Source organism: Astatotilapia calliptera, chromosome 17 (genome assembly GCF_900246225.1).
Source record: "Astatotilapia calliptera chromosome 17, fAstCal1.2, whole genome shotgun sequence".
Lineage (NCBI taxonomy): Eukaryota > Metazoa > Chordata > Actinopteri > Cichliformes > Cichlidae > Astatotilapia > Astatotilapia calliptera.
Genome location: NC_039318.1, coordinates 34,080,038 through 34,101,816, shown reverse-complemented (window position 1 = coordinate 34,101,816; position 21,779 = coordinate 34,080,038). Strand labels below are relative to the sequence as shown.

The 21,779-nt window shown below is 41.3% G+C and overlaps 1 protein-coding gene across 4 annotated transcripts in view; it reads left to right on the top strand.

Annotated features, from left to right (window-relative positions):
- Positions 1-18,564, top strand: part of tafa5a (TAFA chemokine like family member 5a) — a 166,006-nt gene extending 147,442 nt beyond the window's left edge. For 3 of the 4 annotated variants that reach the window (XM_026148093.1, XM_026148095.1, XM_026148096.1), the window contains exons 4-5: positions 9,945-10,136; positions 16,821-18,564. In XM_026148093.1, the coding sequence (XP_026003878.1) occupies positions 9,945-9,953 (9 nt within the window). In that variant the 3' untranslated portion in view covers positions 9,954-10,136; positions 16,821-18,564. The remainder of the gene's footprint in view (positions 1-9,944; positions 10,137-16,820) is intronic. The other variant, XM_026148094.1, reaches the window with a different exon arrangement.
- The last annotated feature ends 3,215 nt before the right edge of the window (positions 18,565-21,779 follow it).

The following is a 21,779-nucleotide window of genomic DNA, read 5'->3' as shown; positions in this document are numbered from 1 at the left end:
CTCGATGTCAGCAATTAGCTTAAATTAGGGACGCTCTTACTGTTAATGATGGCAGCAGATGGGAAGCCACGGCTTCTACTAGCTAAGATGACACCAATTCATTCACCCGCCTGTCCTCTACACCACTGCATCCAGCTCTCCAAGTCTCCTCCTCTCCACTTCACCCTCTATTCCACCCCTCCTTTCTCCTCCTTACCCAACAAACACCATCCTCCCATTGATTTCAACCCCCACATCTGCTTTACAAGAAGCATAAACACTGTTGCTCTCCCGCCTGTATGCACGGAGTCTATACTGTGGCAATTAAAGAGGTCTCGCTTGAGAAACATGTTACGCAACACACACACACTCGTACACACACACATAACTGCCCTATCTGTGAATGTCAATGCGTGAACACTGAGGACCAGTGGTGTATCATTAATGCATCTGTCATGATTTAGTCATCAGCTGACTAACTTGTTTATTCCTTCCTGTCGAGAAAACAAACATGTAAATACAGAATGCATAAAATATAAAAATGCTGCATGGTTTGCTATCAGGTTTCCTTCCTGTGTTGTGAGTCATGTGCGTCTCCCCGTGCCCAGACACAAACCCGAACGTTAACCCAGTTGCGGAGACTGCGGTGACAGCCGTTACAAGTTCCAGCTACAGTGCAGCTTGTTATCTGGGCAGGTTATCCCACACACATGCTGCATGCACACACTGTAGCTGTAACATTTATTATACGTGTCAGATAAAATATTGTATGAGGTGTTGCAAATCTTGGTGCTCACAGTGTGACCAAAAGGCTAATGGCATGTGCATTCAGGCTTGCATGCTAACGGGCTCTAACTGATGACTGCTATTGTGGGTTTTCCATACTGGTATCCGTGACCATGTACCCCTACTTTGTTGCACAGGGTAGCCCTGCATGCTCTGGCCTACATGTACTTTTCTTATCCTGCTCAGGATGTCACTCAATGTAGTTCTCATCTGCAGGATGTGACAGGTATTTCGTGCGTGCTTCATTGGCTACTTTAAACTTGGTGACAGCCAGTCAAATGGCTGGACAGCTATGCGCACTCATCTGTGCCAGTCCGCGTGTGTGTGTGTGTGTGTTTACGTGGGTTCTACCAGCTTTCACTGTCAGGGAGTATAATAACTGGCAACAAGCAGACTCAGGTCATTGTTTAAAACTCTTCTTAAAATGTATGAATTTTTTCAACACCTTCAAACTCAGTCACATGGAGAAATCTCTAAAATTACCTTTACTTCTCAGGCTTAAGTTTAAGGGCAATTCTAGCAAGCCCAAAAATGACAATAACCTCTTGTTATCTGCTCACCCAAAGGGGAATCACTCACAAAAATAAAAACCATTTACTCCCTTCCATGTTTAACTTTGAACAAATAGCGCCTTCCCTGAGGCTTTTCAAGGTTAAACCCAAACTACAGCCGCCCCACTGTTGCCCAAGGTTGACTGTTAGCTGTGCACGGTCCAGTGAGCATGTCTGACCTGTCCATCAGGTGTTTGTGCGAAAAAACCCCAAAACATCAATGCAGACAAACAGACATATCCCTCATGGGTATTTGACTAAGCCAAGTCAATCTGACTCAGCCCCCGTAACCCCATAAAGGGTTATTTTGAACAAATGTCAAAAGGCAGTTTGCGTGTATTGGTCAAATGTTTGGGAGTTTGTGTTTTCTCTGTCAACCAGAGGGTTTGGGGGAGGGAGGGGCTTGTTGTTCAGGGTGACGCCGCTGACCTCCTCTCTAACTTTACTCGGCAACACAGCAGCGTGAGTTGCAAGGAAGATTAGACGTAATGCCGCGCGTCCTCTCTCGACCTACACAACGTCACTCATCTCAGCGGTCACCGTTTGATGTGCTTCGGAGTAAAAATAACTTCCTCGCCTGCCGCCTGTCTCGTTCCCAGGCATTCAGGCGTTTTCTCTTTTCGGTTTTTCCTCTCATCCTCCCCCTCATCCCCTCTCTCTCCAGGCATTTATCTTACTCTGACCCTGCTTTGGAGAGTACACAGTTGTTCCTGTCAATAAAACTACAGTATGGATTTCTCAGAGGCCGGCTCCAGATGAAACGTATGAAGATTGATATGTGCGTAGCTCGGTGTTGACAGTGACGTTTTTTGAGGGAGGTTACTTTTAGCAGCGTTGCACTCTAACCACAGCTGAATAGGACGCATATCAAGCAGAGGTAGAGCTGTGAAGCTCCAGCATATCATTTATTTCAGAATCAGGTTTCTCATTGATAACAATGACAAGTTTCTCCTCTGAAGGAGTGACCTAACAGAATATGAAATTCTACAAAAATAAGCTCTAAGACTGTAAACAAGCTCCCCGGAGATTTACTCGACTGCACTGATGAGCCGCATATTCGTCATCACCTTGTTTTTTTTTCCTGTTACCTCAGGATATTATTGCATCTGCCAATATATGTAGCATATCCACATGAATGTAAGGCGATAAATATGCACTTACATCAGCTTTAGTTGAGAATGATCTGCCAAAACATAACTGATGTGACAAAATGTTTTACTGTGCTGGCAAATGACTAGCTCATTCATTCTGTGCACTGGCTTTTTAATATGGCTGAGTTTATACACATCTCCCTGCTGATTGGCCTCACACACTTGCCAACAAAGTTTAGAATATAAATAGCAGCACAGGGCATTTAATTCAGTTTTCTTATCTAATAACCGTATTGTCATACTGTTAAATCTGCAGTCTCCCTTGTCCGTGTGATGTACATTTGTGTCCAGGTAAGGTTACAGCGAGTAACCGTGCAGAGAATTACAACAAGCTACTGTGTGCTCACGTGCTCCCTCCTGCATGCTCTATCCACGCAGCACTCTAGCCTTACCTGAACAGAGCATTGCTCATGTTATGTGCCGAGAAAGTAAACATTCGGACAATGTGCTGACTTCATTCTCCTGATACGGTGCAGAGCTCCTGGGTGAAAATGGTTTTGTAACAATTGATAATACAGAAAATACAAATCCAGTGTAAATCTACCCATTCTGCTACTTGTTCAAATAATATGTTTTTCATTACTAAACATTTAAGTTAGTTATGTTAGAAAGAGTACTATTCCAATCACAATTTGAATTACAGCTACAGTTCCAAGAATATCCTGAAAAGTATATATATGGGTTTTAGGCAACATATTACTTCCATCCAGAAGACAATGTTAAACCACATCTATTACAACAGCATGGCAAGAATCTGGGTGCTGAACTCGGGTGCCTGCAGTCCAAACCTTTCACTAATTGAAAATGAAAGGACTGTTGAGCTGTTAGAATCCTGTATCAGACAATAATATGACAACGTTCGTGTACCAGAGGTTCAGCAATTGGTCTCTTCAGTTCGCAGACATTTACAGACTTTTGTCCGCAGTGGTAAATATGGCTCCGCCTATGCTTTTTTGGAACGGAGGTTGTACATGACACTGCATACAACTCTAATTCAAATTATAAACCATGCTTTTTTCATGGTTTTTAATGGTTTATACATCAATCACCAGCTGCTGACTTTTTAATGAGGCATATTGCTTCTGTCAGTCATGTATGAAACCATCCTATTAACATTAATTGTCTTTTATTTTATTCTCAATTTAGCCAGATGTGTAAAAAGATCTGGCACATGTAAGATATTAACCAATAAATTCAATTTTAGCTTTAGTGTACTGCAAAGATCTCATTCTGTGTGCAGTATCCTGGTCATAGCTTTCCGTGGTATCAAGAAAGGGCTGGGGAAAAATGGCTAGATAAAGAAACGCTTTAGCAGCAGTGAGGGGTTAATTTGACTGTACCGGAATACTTTCCACACTGCATGATGCTAAAAGGTTTGAACATACATTTTATCACAGTTACCACAGTGAAATGCTGTCTTTGCAAAGGGCCTCTCTTTTAGCGGAACGATATGTAGTCTCAGCAGTCATCTTCCATACCTTCTTCTCTCGCTGAAAGGCCTACTGCTGTCTCTCTCCAGAGAGGAGGATGCTCTGCATCATGCCCTCCACCATTTTAGACTGGCAGATGAATCAGCGCAAGGAGCTATCTCTCTCTGCGTGTGCCGACGCGGGGAGCTCGGCGAGAACGAGGCAGAGCGAGTACGCTGTTAGAGGAGAAAAGCAAAATCACCTCAGGTTATCTGCCAGCTTTTGTGACAGCCTGATAAGAGGAACAATTCAAAACAGAGGCAGAAAAGCAGCGCAGGAGAAGAAAAGAGCAGCATGAGTGAAAGAGAGAGAGAGAGAGATTTGAGCCAGTCAGACGTAAAGAATCGTAGAACATTAAGTCATTTTAAGTTGGTTTGAGTCAAGCGGATGCTCTTGTTAAACCCTCGAGTACCCGTTAAGTTCACACACAGGGACAGTCACTTCCAAAGTAGCTTTGGAAGGTTATAATTGCACAAAATCCAACAGCCAGGCCGCTTAGCCGGTATTTTCAAGTGAATATTACACAGCAAGTCACAAAAAGAGCTCTTGTTATCGTGAAAAAGGACTAAAGAGCGCCACAATTTCAGACATTGCAGGAAGCAGTGAAAAAAAAAAAAACTGGAATGGCTAAAAATCCTCAGTTGTCTAACTAAGTCTTAATCATATGTTTCATTAGGACGATCCTGATTGGGGTATTTAGGCGTTGAGCAGAGAGCTATGAGCACAAGTGGCACCTACTGAGAGAAAGACTGTGATTACTGTAATCAAGACTTTTTCACTGGGGAGAGGAGAGGAGACAAAACACAGTTGGGAAGAGCAGTTACTTCAGCCTCTTCAAGGAAAGAGAGAATATCACAATATTTGATAATATGAGCTCTTGCGTGTGCATATTTTTTGAACTTCGTCAGGGTTCTGCGTGGGAAATTCAAATGCATACGTGGTTTAGGACATCCTGCCATAAATATCTCCGGCTACAAATGGGTGGGTTTGCACTAGTTGATCTCCCAGTAAGGACGCTTACACAGGACGCCTGTAAGCGTCCTCTGTATTTACACATTTGTATTCCTGCCAGTGATGGCAAGTGTGTTCAGTTGAGTATGAAAAAGCTTTTTCGACTGGTGCTTTGCCCCCGCCATCACTTCTTTTCCATCTCCTTCTTCTCAATCTTTCTGTGGATGCAGTTCAAGCCGGGCCTTAAGGTATCCCCCAACGCCTCCACCATCACCATGTCCCCCCTCACCCCATCCCCCTGTGGTTCTGGGTTGGTATCGACCGTGGTAATTGATCCCTCTGGGCCCTCCAGCCACATCCAACAGTGAGTTGAACAGAATCACCACTAAGAAGACAGCTGCTTGGCCACCACAGACAGGCCAAAAGAAAGAGAGAAAGAGAAAGAAACTCTGTTGCTGCTAACCATTAGCTCTGTCTGCCAACTTCCTTCTGGAGGGAGCCAAGTCAGCACATTGCATTGGCTTGGAGAATACTAAATCCTCCATTTTGGGAAGCTGGGAATAATGTTGGGACTATAAACAGTGAGAGGCAAGAGGAACTGACTTAAAGAACAAGAAAGTCTCTCTTTCTCTGTTCTTATCAACTCCCTGTGAGCTTGTGGGATTGATCTGACCCACTGTTGCCTAAACCCAAAGCCTCTGCTGCCCAGTGAAAGATTACCTGTTTTATTTCATTCTGAATTTCAACCCTGCTCCCTTTTCTATAGTTTCCAACATTTCCATGTGGCCAAAAGTGGAAACTGATTCCATGAAGCGCAGCGTGATAGCTGGCTTATGTTTGCACTCCAAACAGTTTCAAGTCCCAAGAGGTGCAGGTGTATTCCGAAATGAAGGAAACAACAAACGCACTCATGCAAGGACAAAACATGGGCACACTCACACCCAAGTCAAGTATAGTGTATTACCTCTGATCTCAGAAAAGCATGTTTCTCCTTTTCAAACAGTGAAAGAGAAACTTATTCATGTTTTCAGCTTTGAGGCAAAGCATTTACCAAATAAGGCTATGGGAGAATTTTGTTCTTTTTTAAACTGTCAAGATAAGCAGTTGTTACTGGAGATTACTGAAAGCAGTGTAAGCTTCATCAGTCCTCTCAGTGAGATATTACCTGTGAAAGCTTTAACCTGCTTGAACTGCCAATATCTTCTTAACTAAGGGTGCTATAATATACCTGCTGGTTAATTAAATTCTGTTAATTGTGGAATCTTCAAGGTGAGCTGTCACAATCTCGGTATCTTGAAACTGGACATGACAAGCTGAAATGGTGTTATTTTCAAAAAAATTTGCAACTAATTCCATGAATTTATCAGAGAACTGTTTAATGAGGTTGCAGATCCAGTAAGCCGGTAGTCTTTTTGCCAACAGTACAAGAAAAATTAAAACGTGGCCCCCTGCTGCCCATTAGAAATGATGCAGATTTAGGTTATCAGGGCCAAGCAGTACATCCATTGTTAACGTATGTCATGTCAGAGTCCCTGGCAACTCAAAGAAATGCACAATCTTGCAATTAGTGTTTTATCATGTCTTCCTCCCCACACCCCTGATAGATGGCTGCCCCTCCCTGAGCCTGGTTCTGTTGGACGTTTCTTTGTGGTAAAAGGGAGTTTTTCCTTTCCACTCTCGCCAAGTGTTTGCTCAGAGAGGATCAGTGTCGTTTGATTGTTGGGATTTTTTCTGTATTATTGTAGGGTCTTCACCTTACAATAAAAAACATATTGAGGGATCTGTTATATAAATAAAATGGTAAATGGCCTGTATTTATATAGCGCTTTTACTAGTCCCTAAGGACCCCAAAGCGCTTTACATATCCAGTCATCCACCCATTCACACACACATTCACACACTGGTGATGGCAAGCTACATTGTAGCCACAGCCACCCTGGGGCGCACTGACAGAGGCGAGGCTGCCGGACACTGACGCCACCGGGCCCTCTGACCACCACCAGTAGGCAACGGGTGAAGTGTCTTGCCCAAGGACACAACGACCGAGACTGTCTGAGCCGGGGCTCGAACCGGCAACCTTCCGATTACAAGGGGAACTCCCAACTCTTGAGCCACGATCGCCCCAATGGTATTGAATGGAATTGAACACGTCTCTTTACAAAAGAAAAATCATCTCACTCAGTTGTATTCTGGACTCTGAATGTAATGTAGTTTTTATAAATTTCTGTTTATGTAGACAACAATATATTTGAAAATTTTGCCAATTTGTCACAGTTAATCACAAACAGATTGCATGTAACTACCAACTTGACCTAATTCATTCCCTGACTGATAGCACTGTTTCTTTAAAGCTGTCATTGGACGGTCACAGACCTGGTCCCCATTTTCAAAGCAATAATTTCAAAGGCACCAAGTTGCAGTAATTTTGGCTGTGTCACAGTCTCCACTCACTGTTTTACAGTGTTGGGACTAACGCGTTATTAAGTAATGCGTTACAGTAACTACGTTATTATTGTGGTAACGAGCACGGTAACTAGTTATTATGCCAAAACCGGGAACGCGTTACTCGTTACTGGGATTTAAATAGGCTCGTTATTCGTTACTTTGTGTGGCGGCATTGCGGAGCTTCCACAGATTCAGTAACATTAGCAAGTGGTGGAGGCCAGCAGGTGGATGAAGGAAAAGGGAGGCAGGAGCAGAGACCCGAAGCAGCCGCTGGTCCGAGAGAGTCAGGTGAACTGAACTTCAGGTAAGAAGTTATAACCTGCAGTCCATCTGGGTCAGATATGAACCAAGTTTAGTTGGAGTTTATTTTCGTTGTGCTGACTTTTTCGTACTGCGTGCTAGCTAGCATGACGGAGTTTCTATAAAGCTGGGTGGGTGCTATGTTACTGATGTTGAACTTTATTTTGTTCATAAGGTTAATTATTAGAGTTGCCAACCGTCCCATAAAAAACAGAATCGTCTTGTATTCAGAGAAAATATCATGCGTTTCGTATTTAGGTGAAAAGGAACAGTTTGTCCTGGATTTCAGCTACAATGAAAAAGACACAAAGCTGGAGTTATTCTGTGTTTACGCTGCACAGCTGCCTCTTCTTCTCTCATCCTCTCACCCTCTCTCTCTCCTGATTCTACTTCAATCATGAAACTGATCAATGATCAGCTGATCGGCTTTTCTCTCTTGTTTATTTATCGCCCACTTTGCGCCAGAAAGAGGAAACCAGCAGATGTCGCGCGAAACAACAGCAGCACTTTTAAGCTTGATCAGCTGTTGTTAGAATTTATTTAATATTACTTTCTACTATCAGCTGATGTTTGCTGGAGCCACAGCTGTAAACCTGCTGGTCCAACAGCTGGTCATGATGTCGGTTTGGTTATGTGATGAGAGGGAAACATGAAGATGAAACCAGGAGATGTCCTTACTGAATCATCAGAGCTGTGATGGAGAAACAGGTTTACCTTTTAGGTGACATGAATGAGTTGAAGGGAAGTTATGAACTGTTTCTGAGAGACAAATAACACCAGGATCCTTTTCTAAGTAGCTGACAGCTGGTAACTGTGCAGGGGCGGATCTAGCAAAGTGTTGCCAGGGGTCCATGTAGGGCATTAAAAGGGAAAGGGGGGCACAAGGAAATACTTTCTTATTCTCATTTAAAATGTCTCACTTTTAAAAAAATAATTATCTGAGTCTTGCAGCAAACAATTGATAAATTGATACATATATACCATCAGAACAGTGTACATCACTGTCACAACAGTGTTTATTTTCATTCAAAGGCTTTATGATTTTTCCTATAATGGCGGCCGGTCTCTAGTCAAAATGCCGGGGCGATTTTTTTGTCCCAGTCCAGCTCTGTATGCAGCTCATCTGCAGTCTGGTGTTACCTACATCTTCCTATTCAGAAGGCAGAATTTCCGAGTTCTGAGTACAATCGAAAGCACCATGACTGCAGTTTTTGTGTTGGATGTAAAAAGCAGGCTAGGATAGAATCAGGTGTGGGATTTCTCTCGTGGAAATGTGCACATTATTTTTTCCTTTCTATTGGTAGGTGGCACAGTGCACTTGTGGCAAGTAAGCAAGCTAGAAGACTGGCAAAGTTATGGAAGCAACACATTAACAAGAGAATTCTGAGTAAAACCAAAGTTACTTTCCCTAGTAACTAGTTACTCTGAAAGTAACGAGTAACTTGAAGTAACTGAGTTACTTTTGATAGAAGTAACTAGTAATGTAACTAAGTTACTAATTTAAAGTAACTTACCCAACACTGCTGTTTTACTCAGTGTAAGGTTTACACACTAAAACTCCAAAATCTACTTGGTTATGTTGCATTTAAATGTGATCCCAGGGGTCGTTTTGTAACCATGTGTATTTGAGCAAGCAATTTCTAACTATTAGATACCACAGGCTTATTTATAAAAAAGATATTTGATGCCCTTGGAAAAGGAACGAACTTGCATTGCAGGAATAAAACAGTTGTTTACCATAATCACCAGTCTCCTAACTCTGGGACTGTAAGAATTTACACCAGAATAAACAATAATGTATGCAATAGTTTCTGAGATACTTTAATCTGGACTAAAGTGGTGGAAACGCTGCAGCAGGCCTGATACTTATAAATTCCTATCCAGCTTATTATTTTAAGTAAAGGACAACAATTTACAAATTATTTCAGAAAAATGAATCATGAATGAATCAGTGCTTTACATTTATAGCATATTTAAGAAGTCACTGGAGAAACACAGGGCTGTTTTCTATTTTCCTTCCATGTGGGCTACTGTTACGCAGAATCAGACCCTATTCAACTCCCACACTCCTATATTTAACTGGAACACAAGTAACACAGCATCAGTGCCCAGCACATTCACAGAATAGCTCTCCATGTTTAGACAAATCCAAACGGGCACATTTCCGCGACACCTTAAAAAGATAAATTTGGTAATGGTGGTAGTGGTGGTGGCGGTACTGTGACTGTGTCTAAATCTAGAAAAAAACAGAAATAGAAATGAAACTGAGCTTTATAACCATACCGCCTTCCCCTGTCCCTTTCTCCCCTCAGGCTCTATGACGTGACAAGAGTCCCCCTCGACACTCTTGCACTATGGAAAGCATTGATGACCCCTTGACAGACAGCCAATTTCCAGCTACCACCACCACCACCATTACAACAGCTCCGCCCTTACCTTGGCCTCAAAGGCAGGAAGCAACACAAGCAGCTACAGAGCACCAAGAGCCTTGTGAAGGCAGTAAGGTACAAGACAAATCCCTTGAATTAGAATCAAGAAATCCTTAAATGTATGACTAGAGCCTGACTGATATAGGATTTTTGAGACCGATACTGAGACTTGGTGATTAGAAAAAAGATAAAGATCTGATATACTCGTTTATATTTTCATCTTTTTTTCCACATTCACATCATTAAATATAAACAGACACACATATATACACACATTTGTCATATATTTGGTACAGTTATTTATGAGTCCTTAATAAAAATAAAAACTATTATTAGCTGTGCATATTCGATTGAGGAGATTTCTTAAATCAGATGGCCTTCTTAATCCAACCCCATACTGAATGTGTCTCATCCCAGAGTCAAAGTGAGGATCTAATGTGTACAAGCTTAAATATATATCATTTGTACATTATAACTGCCCAATCAACAGCTACAAATGCCGATACCAACGTATCGGCAAATAAAAATATCGGCCGATGTGTCAGTCCTGCTGATATATCTGTCGGGCTCTGTTTTATAACATCTTGTAATGAAGGTAACTTTCCACATGACCTTACAGAGGAAACTGATCTTGCCTGTTGCTCACGGTCAAATGTCTTAAAAGTGTATGAAAGTCATTACAACCAACATTATGAACTCATTACAACACTAAGACCGCATCTTTCAGCTTTAGCAGAACACACAAACAGCAGGAAGCATAGACTCTCATAAATCCTGATACAATTTAAGCGAGCGTCTGCTTGTTTGATATCCTTGTTTGGCTTATGTATTTTACCATAAGCTGACAATTTCCCTGGTGTGTGTTTAACCAGAGAAAATCCATGTGTGCAGCAAACCCCCCTCAGTGTATTCTCAGCCTGCTTTATTGGCATGCCTTGTATATTGTTTTAAAGTCTTGTGTCAGATGGTGGCTGTGCACTTAAATAAAACAAGGCGCCAGACAGACTCTGATATTAATAAATAGTGATCGGGAAATAGAGAGTGGCCATGTAATAAATTTAAGGTACAGCAATATAAAAAAGGGATAAGGCCAAAGTCATAAAAACGGCCACTTTTGTGGAGTCTTTGAGAAACAGGCTCTTCTTTTGGTCAATACTGTCAGTGTTTATGGCCCATGCTATAATTTGCTTTTGAGGGAAAATGTGATCCTGCTGCTTTTCACTCCAGACAGCAAGTCTTCAGTAGATTTGGAGCTATAAATAGAAAAGGGGTGGAATGTGTGTGGTGAACTTGGGTCTCTGCACAGTGCATCAAAGAGATTATTGTCTATTTACTCACAGAAGAGGCCATCTGAGATTGGATTTAAACATTTGATCCTTTAATATATATTCTGAAGGAAGGCGATTCTGCATTGCCTGCAAGCAGCTGATCTCACACAGAGCCACGCAACGCAGTAGCTTTATGAGCAGCTGTAGTCGATGCATAAAAGTATTGAAGAACACGTTGGCAACATTGTCACCAGCCTGATGCCACCGTGGTTAAATCTGTTCTAATACTCCACTCTTGAGCATTAAGTTCTGATCATATTGTAGAATGCCGATAGTGAACTGTGTTTGCTTTGATGTTCTGAAGAAATGCTGTATGAAAGGGCTGATAATGACATAACACATAGCTTTGAACTCTTTCCTAATGTGGAATGGGGCCTAGTGTCTGGAGGCGCATGCATACATGTTCATGTATTTTGATCTCAGCATCTGCTTCAGGCATTATCCAACTTCACAGCATGTAATGAGCGATTTCCCATCCCTTATTAACCTGTGGATCATTCCTAGCCAACAAGTTCACTTATGAATATTCATCTGGAATCATGTTGTGCCGCTCGCCTGCTAAAATCTGAAGAGAGAGCGCGGGCTCAGCTGCACAAGACTTAACGTTAAAGGGTGAGCGCAGAGACGAGCGTTAGAAACGAGCAGGAGATCCAAAAGCAGATGCACTGTGGAACGAGCGAATGTACAAAAACACATCAATTAATCCGCTGGGTCCTCTTGAGATTTTGCATTATTCCCAGCAAACAGCGCCTCGATGAAGAGTGCGGATAGGCAAAGTGGATCAATTTTCTTTCATGTGCACCCACCGACTTGTTCCCTCGTGGGTCACATGGCCGTGACATTTCGAGGAAAGTCAGCAAGAGTTCAGACAGAGAAGAAATGTCAAGCCAGGGCCGTATGTCCAGGTGCATTCGCTTTCAATACTTCCAACTCGCGAAAATGCTTTTATTTAGAGCAGTGCGACGCAAACGAAAGCCACTGCCACATGTATGCACATTCTCATTTTTGTTGCATTAAAGTGCTTCAGCTGTGGCCTCGAGACAGGAAGCAGTCTGTACCGTCCCTGAAATCAAATGTTTTCCGCATCCTCGATCAAAAGCTGCCGGGCGCGTATCGATAAGTATCGAGTGGTTTGTCCGCTTGCTCCATAAGAAGAGAAATGCTGCACAAATTACACATTAACACAGATGGATTCAGTGCACGATGCTCCCTTCTGTTACTATGACACCCCCAGCAGTTATCAGTCTCAATCGAAAGTCCAATTCTCGTTCTTACTCGAAGAGCAAGGCCACCGTCCTAAACGTTTGCCCGGCATGTTCAATAGCCAGAGAACCGCTGCATAATGTTTCCCTCTACTCTGCACCAGAGTGTAAAGTATTTGCTCGCTGTCTGCGTAGCTGCTTCCTGATAAACTCTAAGTAATAATCACCCAAGGCCTGTGAATGTTATTCACGGGGCAGATTCATCTCATATTCGTCTGACATTCGCTGCTGTTTTTAAATGGGAAGGCTTGCGTTTCCCTGAGACGAGATTTGCGCGGGAGATTTATGAGAAGCTGTTCGCAACAGTGTGGCTGTGAAAGAAAAAGAGGGAGCAAAAAACAAAACAAAACATAAAGACGATATTAAAAAACAAAAATCCACCATGGTAGACACACACTATGTGGCTTGAATAAAACAAGACCGTGTCTATATGCTGTGTCTGCTTGAAATCACTTGCATTGTATTTCTTTTCTTCCACATCTTTGTGCGACTAATTTATCCTCCTTCCATTTTACCTGTGGCTTTTTACTACTGAGCTGTAGTCTCTGTGTGCCCTCTAGGAGGCACAGAGAGAAACTGTGCTTATTATGCTAGGATTAAACACCTGTTTTGGCCAGGCATCACAGTCAAGCAGTTAGCAAAGTCATGGCCCTGCTTTAACCAAGTAAACCTTTGGGTCATTCCATGCCCAGCTCCAACAAAACCACGACATTATCTCCATTAAAGCCCGAGCTCACTGAGATGTTTATTATTCCCAGAGCATAAGACATTGTCATCTGTGATACATGCTAGAACCCCGTTCAACACCTGCCCCTTTCATGGTAATTTGCACCCTGTGAAATCATCAAGAGTTCATTATTATGAATTAAGCTTCAGTGGCAATGTCTTGGAAGGCATCAGCACCTCTATCAAGTTGGCTGTGTGACTGGCGGGGCCCAGATGGTGAGGAGGCTCCGAGATTTGTCTTTCTGCTGCTAGATTAATTGTTTTTCAGTGTCTGCACTGTGAGACTTGTTTTGTTACTGGGTTATATCCCCTGAAGAGTTCTAAATATTTGACTCGTAAAGCTCTCATACAATCCTGTAATTAACATCTAAGTCTGGCATGGAGCAATAGTCATGTGTGATGCTTATGTCAACACAATGGCTGCAAAAAAATTTTTTTTTTCTTTAGGAGAATAGACTGGCATACTGAGAATGATCCCTATCAGCTTTGCTGCTGAAATTTCAGTGAGATGCCTCTCTCGTATGGTTTTGTTAAAGGGTGCTTCAAGAGTAGCCACTTAGCGTTGTTTTATTTTTAACATTATGGCGGAGAAGGAAAGGAACAGTTTGCTCTGCTCTGTTTTTCGAATGGACCAAATGTAAGCCTTGCTAGCTTATCTTAGAAAGAAAACAATTATGTCAAATGTCCCTAAAGATCACTATAATAATGAAATAGCTCCAAATGGTATGTCATTTTTATATATTTATTAATTAATGAGATTTTGAGATGTTTGTATGTGACCGTTAATATTTGGAAACTGCAAGGCTAATCATTTAATTCTGCGTAGTCTTTTTGATAAGCTGAATTAATCGTAAACCAAGCTAGAGCCCTTATTTCTCCATATTTTGCTCCCAAAGAAACCAACTTTCTTGTGATTTTTGAAAGTGGTCTCGAGCAATAGTTCTCCAGCATTTCTGAAGGATTTTCTTTGGATATTGGCTGCTTTTTAAGACATTTTCAGCCCAGCCCTTGGACCTGACCATTTTCAAAGGAATGTTTTTTGTTTTTCCAACTTAAGAAAATTACACAAGAACCAGACTCTTTTCAGCATGAATACGATCACAAAGACACAGACCATGCAAGAAGCCATACCTGGATAGAACAACATGCAATAGAACGGCATCAGTCATGAATTGGCCTCCCTAGAGTCCAGACCTCAAAATTACTGAAGTAGTTTGGGATCATTTTCATAGGAACAAAAGGCAGCCAACATCCAGAGAAAACCTTTGAATGTCCTTCAAGAATCCTGGAGAACTATTCCTGAAAACTATTTAAAGAATTGACAAGGAAGCTTGCATAAGAGCACTCAGGTTGAAGAATAAAGAGGGTGATACCAAATATTGACTTTTAAGATTGCAGAGTTTTGGCTTTGAATACAGTATTTCCATGTTTGTCTGCACATGTTTTCCTGGCAAAATATATAGAATTAAGATCTGACTTAAGACTTGTGCACAGTACTCTATACAGTGGGGCAAAAAAGTATTTAGTCGGCCACCGATTGTGCAAATTCCCCCACTTAAAATGATGACAGAGGTCAGTAATTTGCACCAGAGGTACACTTCAACTGTGAGAGACAGAATGTGAAAAAAAAATCCATGAGTCCACATGGTAGGATTTGTAAAGAATTTATTCGTAAATCAGGGTGGAAAATAAGTATTTGGTCACCTCAAACAAGGAAAATCTCTGGCTCTCACAGACCTGTAACGTCTTCTGTAAGAAGCTTTTCTGTCCCCCACTTGTTACCTGTATGAATGGCACCTGTTTGAACTCATCATCTGTATAAAAGACACCTGTCCACAGCCTCAAACAGTCAGACTCCAAACTCCGCCATGGCCAAGACCAAACAGCTTTCGAAGGACACCAGGAAAAGTATTGTAGACCTGCACCAGACTGGGAAGAGTGAATCTACAATAGGCAAGCAGCTTGGTGTGAAAAAAATCAACTGTGGGAGCAATCATCAGAAAATGGAAGACATACAAGACCACTGATAATCTCCCTCGATCTGGGGCTCCACGCAAGATCTCATCTCGTGGGGTCAAAATGATCATGAGAAGGGTGAGCAAAGATCCCAGAACCACACGGGGGGACCTGGTGAATGACCTGCAGAGAGCTGGGACCAAAGTAACAAAGGTCACCATCAGTAACACACTACAACGGCAGGGAATCAAATCCCGCAGTGCCAGATGTGTTCCGCTGCTGAAGCCAGTGCATGTCCAGGCCCGTCTGAAGTTTGCCAGAGAGCACATGGATGATACAGCAGAGGATTGGGAGAATGTCATGTGGTCAGATGAAACCAAAGTAGAACTTTTTGGTATAAACTCAACTCGTCGTGTTTGGAGGAAGAAGAATACTGAGTTGCATCCCAAGAACACCATACCTACTGTGAAGCATGGGGGTGGAAACATCATGCTATGGGGCTGTTTTTCTGCCAAGGGGACAGGACGACTGATCTGTGTTAAGGACAGAATGAATGGGGCCATGTATCGTGAGATTTTGAGCCAAAACCTCCTTCCATCAGTGAGAACTTTGAAGATGAAACGAGGCTGGGTCTTCCAACATGACAATGATCCAAAACACACCGCCCGGGCAACAAAGGAGTGGCTCCGTAAGAAGCATTTGAAAGTCCTGGAGTGGCCTAGCCAGTCTCCAGACCTCAACCCCATAGAAAATCTGTGGCGGGAGTTGAAAGTCCGTGTTGCTCGGCGACAGCCCCAAAACATCACTGCTCTCGAGAAGATCTGCATGGAGGAATGGGCCAAAATACCAGCTACTGTGTGTGCAAACCTGGTAAAGACCTATAGTAAACGTTTGACCTCTGTTATTGCCAACAAAGGTTATGTTACAAAGTATTGAGTTGTATTTTTGTTATTGACCAAATACTTATTTTCCACCCTGATTTACGAATAAATTCTTTACAAATCCTACCATGTGGATTCATGGATTTTTTTTTTTCACATTCTGTCTCTCACAGTTGAAGTGTACCTCTGGTGCAAATTACTGACCTCTGTCATCATTTTAGGTGGGGGAACTTGCACAATCGGTGGCTGACTTAATACTTTTTTGCCCCACTGTATACACAAGTATTATCAGTCTTGTCATGCAACTCTTGGCAAACAAGTGAATAAGCAGATTGCAAACTTTAAAATGAGATGACAGTGCTTATTTGAATGAAAAAGAACATTCCTGTTGCAAATAAAAAGCCAACGTCACATATGTGAATTGTATTTAAAAAGACAATATATTTTCTGTCATTTTCTTTCTGCTGGCTATAGAAGTGAAAATATTTGAGCCAAAATGTTTTTGATACCACACATCCTCAGACATTTCTCTGTGGAGCTGAGCATGACTGTGACTGAGTGCTAAAACAGTTCTCTCATGTTTGCTTTGTTCTTGTTGATTCACAGGTCTCGTAACACAGCCAGAGACGGGAAAACCAGGGAGTGATTGTTTGAGGGAGTCATCTCTCCCTATGACACTGGGCAAACTTACTATAAAACACTTCCTGTTTCCTGTGACTGGCCACCGCGGGTTTCTGACTGCTCCCTCCTGCTATCTGTCGTTGGGTCAACACGTTGTATCCACCTCCTCTCCACTGTTATCTGCCTGCTCTGTGAATTTAGCAGCACATGCTCATGCCACGGAGGTTCGGACACCTTAAAATCCCATGAATGTTTTTTTTTTTTTTTGCCTCACTGGAAGTCCACTGTTTGGAGCTGCTAACTGCTTTTAATACGGGATTTCCCACATCTCTCTCCTAGACTCTAGTGCAGGAGTTCCAGGGTGAAGACGGGGTCATTACAGAACACAATGTGACGCTTCTCAGACCAGCTCGCGAGGCCGTAAAAACCGAACCGAGCGCACTCTGCTGTGAATAGGCCTTCTGCTGGAGTAAACCTCCCATATTTTTATAGACCAAAGAGCAAAACAACAAATATGATCATTATGACAGAGAGGACCATCTGGCAAAGACACACGGAAACGTTGTTAACATGCTTTGAGTGTCGCCACCGACCAAACGACTGCCCCCACAGAGACTCGGTGCACAAACGAACCTTTGCAGCTGGCGGCGTATGTGCCGAACACAATCAAAGGAGTACTTTTCAAACTTTACGGACATTTTTTCGCAGACTAAGCTCACCACTGTATTTTGGAACTGGAGATATAGGTACTACATACGTATAACTGTGTATCAAAAAAAAAAAAAACAACAAAAAAAAAAACAGAAAAAAAAAATCTGATTTGCATTTTTCAGTAGCTACAGTTGGGACAGCTTACAGGAAGAATTGTCGTGTTGATCATGGATACGGAGTGCAAATCATTACCAGAGAAATGATAATTATCTACAGAGAGTATTAAATGCTGTTAAGTCTGAAAAGAAGGCGTAAAGAAAAGTCATTAAATGTATTTTGAAAGGCCCTAAAAAGTTATATATTTAACAGTTTTATATGTTGTACCTTTGTAGAGAAGCTTATTGGACTTAAAATGTGATCACAATGGCAGTTTAGTAGGATGTGAACAAATGCTGTTGTTCTCATTACTGCTGGCTCGTAGTCCCAGGTTTTCTGTTCACACCTCAGTAGCCGCTTTCTTTTCATGGTCATCTACAAGTCACTATCTATCCGAACCATTAATGAAAAAAAAGGAAAGTGACACAATTTATTAAGGACTGATGTGCAGCCAACTGAACATTGTAAATCTATGGTAGTCAGTGGAAGCCATTGAAATCTGCTAATTTGCTATGATATTGTATTGTACACGGTGTGGAATACTGACTCATTTCCTCTCTATGGGTTCTGATCTCTTAATTTATTTTGTGCCTGTGTTTCTTTTTGTTTTTATTTTTTCTTTCTTTTTCTTTTTTTGCACAAATCCAGCTTTTCTCCGATGGCGATGAATACGGTGAGGAGAGAAGGAAAGAGGAAGCACTGCAGGAGTATCGGTCATTTACATACATTTTATATCATGAAATATTTTAAGAATAAATATATGACAAGAAATGTCCCCTGCAAACTTAGATGCTCTTGATGTTCAAGGTCATCAACAAGAACTTTAATTGATCTTATTCTGGTCTTTTCTAATGAATGTATTTGTTTCTGGCACCAGAGAAGGTATGAAAAAAATTAAAGTTTCCTTTTCCTTCCCAGGTGATTCAGAGGATTTATAGTTAGATTGTTTCCAGGGTAAAGTCCTAAGAAATTCAGTATAAACAACAAAGGGAGTCAAAGCCAGCTCTCGCCTGGCGTTAACATGGGTTTCAGATGAGCCAGCCAAAAGTGGACAAGTAATCACGTCTTCTGTTCACACCTCAATGTTTTTCCAAATGCTCAAGTGAGCTCTTGTGCTTGGATCTAATTTTCCTGCTCTCCAGTGTAACGCATGCTCATCATTTTTGTTTGCAAAGCCACAAAAAACCCCAAAGCAATCAGCCAAACTTTCCAGTTTTTCCAGTGTTTGTTATCTTAACTTTGCAAGTCTCCAAATATCTCTCTAAAGAACTACAGCATGTCTGAAAAATGCAGTTTATGAAACAGTTTCAGATGCTTAGACTGCAAATAAAAAGCACGCTGCTTTGTCCACCAAACTTGTCAGTCATGAGGGAAAGCTCCCATATAGCCCAGTGACCTGGCCAATCCAACAGTAGAATTTAGTCTGAGCTGATAATACAGTGTGCATTGTAAATAACTCATAGTTTCTTGTAAACATTGTTAAGTTTTTAATCAGAAGTTCAGTCACTCACTGAGGTGCTACAAGTGACTATTTATGTATTTCCATTGTTAGCTAGTTTTTTAAGACCCACACTGATTCACAACAGGTCACCACAGCAGATACATCTTTATTTAGACTTGCAATATTTTTTTTTTACACTCACATCCTCTTCCTAGCATAATCCTACCAGAGATTTATATCTTTTCCTAATATTAAACTGCAGATTTTACACACATCATGTTATTGTAAGAAAGTAAGTAAATATTTTTTTATAGCACATTTAAAACCAAAGTGCTTTATAATTTTAAAAAACAAGTGTTTCTGAAAATTTCACAACACAACAAACTATCGTTCAGCAACAGTTCAACAATCAGTTGAAGTTTCCTTCTGTTAAGAAGCTAGAGATAATTGACTAACAAGAGTATACAGTGTATTACAATGGTCCAGACTGTTATATTCCCAACCATTCTGCAACCACTAACATTGCTCTCTGGCACTAGAGCTCACCTTTCTCTGGCCTTAAGTGCTTTTAATTGCTGATGGGAGTCAGATGTGCAAAAAGAAGATGGCATTTAAGGCAGCGGGAGATAGTAGGACACACCCACATGGGCAATTTCAGGAGGAGACCCTGCTAGGCTGCTAGTCTGCCGTAACACAGACTAAATGAAAAAAAAAGTGCATGCATGAGCCTTTCCAGATCTAAAGAAGATTATAGTCTGCTCTTGACCACAGCATTGACTTGGTTGTTCAATTTCAAATTGGTGTCAATGATAATCCCAGGGTTGTTAACCTACATTTTAATAAAACTAAAGATACCCAGTTATCTTTCAACCTCTCGGTTAATAATAGAGGGCCAAACAATATGACGTCTGTTTTGGACTTTTTATATCCAAGATGCATTGAGCCTTCACATGCAACTGTGATTTATAAGATTCAAAGGTAAATCCAGTTGCAAATCATCTGCATGGCAATGAAAAAATATGTTATCTTGATGCAGGAGCATGTACAAGGAAATAAAGAACAGGCCCACAGATAGACCCAGATTCTGAAGCAGTGACTTTCCAAAGTTAACTGCAAAAGTCGTGAGTTCCATATAAGATTAAAACCAGTTAAGCGCCAAACTCTTGACTCCTACATAGTGTTCCAGGCGCTTAATGAGTAAATCGTGATCAGCAGTGTCAAATCAGAACTAAGATGTAACAACCACTAGAATCAGCATCAAGCAGAATAGCCTTTGTTGCTTTGAAAAGAACAGACTCAGAACTGTGAAAGGCCCTGAAACCTAATTGAAAGGACTCACAGATATTGTACTTGTCTAGAAAGGATGGTTGATTAAAAATGACTTTTTCTAGAACTTCAGCCAAAAGTTTTGATAGAGGGCGATAACTGCTCAGAACATTCACTTCCAAATTAGGCTTGGCTGGACTACTGCATGCTTAACACACATAGGAGCTAAGCTTGCATTTGTGAGAACATCACAGCCTTTCATGTCAAAAGTTTCTTTAACAGACCAAAATGGAAGAGAATCTTTTACCAAAGTGGAAAATGTCATGTGAGAAACCAAGTCTAAGAAATGGGAAAAGGAAACAGCTTCAAAATCCTCAGTACCCAGCTGATAAACAAAGGGATTAACTCAATAGGTTAAAGCAGTTGCTTTAATACTTTAAACCTTATTAAGAAAGAAATCCCCAAATTCTTTTTTTAATATGTATATTTCAGGATTTTTTTTAGGATTATGACTTAGGATAGAATTTGTCGTATGAAACAAAAACTTTGGTTTATGTTAACTTTTTTAAACCGAACCTGTAAAAAAAAACCCCAGCTTTGCAGATCCATCTAGAAATCTAAGAAAGCAAGGTTTTAAAATCTCCATTATACTTGGAGCTTATCCTTCCTCCATCTGACTCAGATTTCCTGACGCTCCTAACAGAATCACTCTACAAGGCCTGACTTTAAACCTACAGTAGGGCATCTAATTTTAAGCCGTGAAGCCAAGTCCGATATATATGAAAAGGATGTGCTGAAGGAAGCGGTGAGCTCTTCAACCCCAAGCTTGGAAGCAGCAGAAGACACAGAGTTAGAGCAGGCAAATGAAAAGCGAGGAAGCTGTGGTAGGGCCGTGTTTTCTGCACAAACATTCAGCAGTTCTGGAGACCACAGGATGAGAGTGTACAAGCTACCATAGCCTTGTTAGGACAGCATACATGGATATAAAGTCCAAAATCAAATGCAGTCATAAAGTATAGGAGGATAAAAGATCTGAAAATGAAAAAGGTTCAATGTTAAGAATAAGTGATTCAAATATAGTTTTTTCGTAGAGATGGATGACCATTTAAATCCTACTTCCGGTAGCCTGTGGTTAAAAAAAAAAAAAAAAAGTACAGTGTGTGAAGCATAGATCTGAGAATAAACTCAAATCATCACATCGCAGACGAAATTCTACTAAAAATAAGAAGTTCAGCGTTTGAGAAGTGAAAAAAAGTAATTTAAAATGAAGGCCTTATTTCAGAACCAACAAGACTAGCATTTGCCCAGAGCCACTTTCATTTCATTTCATTAAAAAAAGATTGAGCAGAGACTGGGGATGGATACTGCAGAGGTTGAAGACTATGATACTGAACACCTTTTCTGTATGCCACATATGGGGTGATGATTGG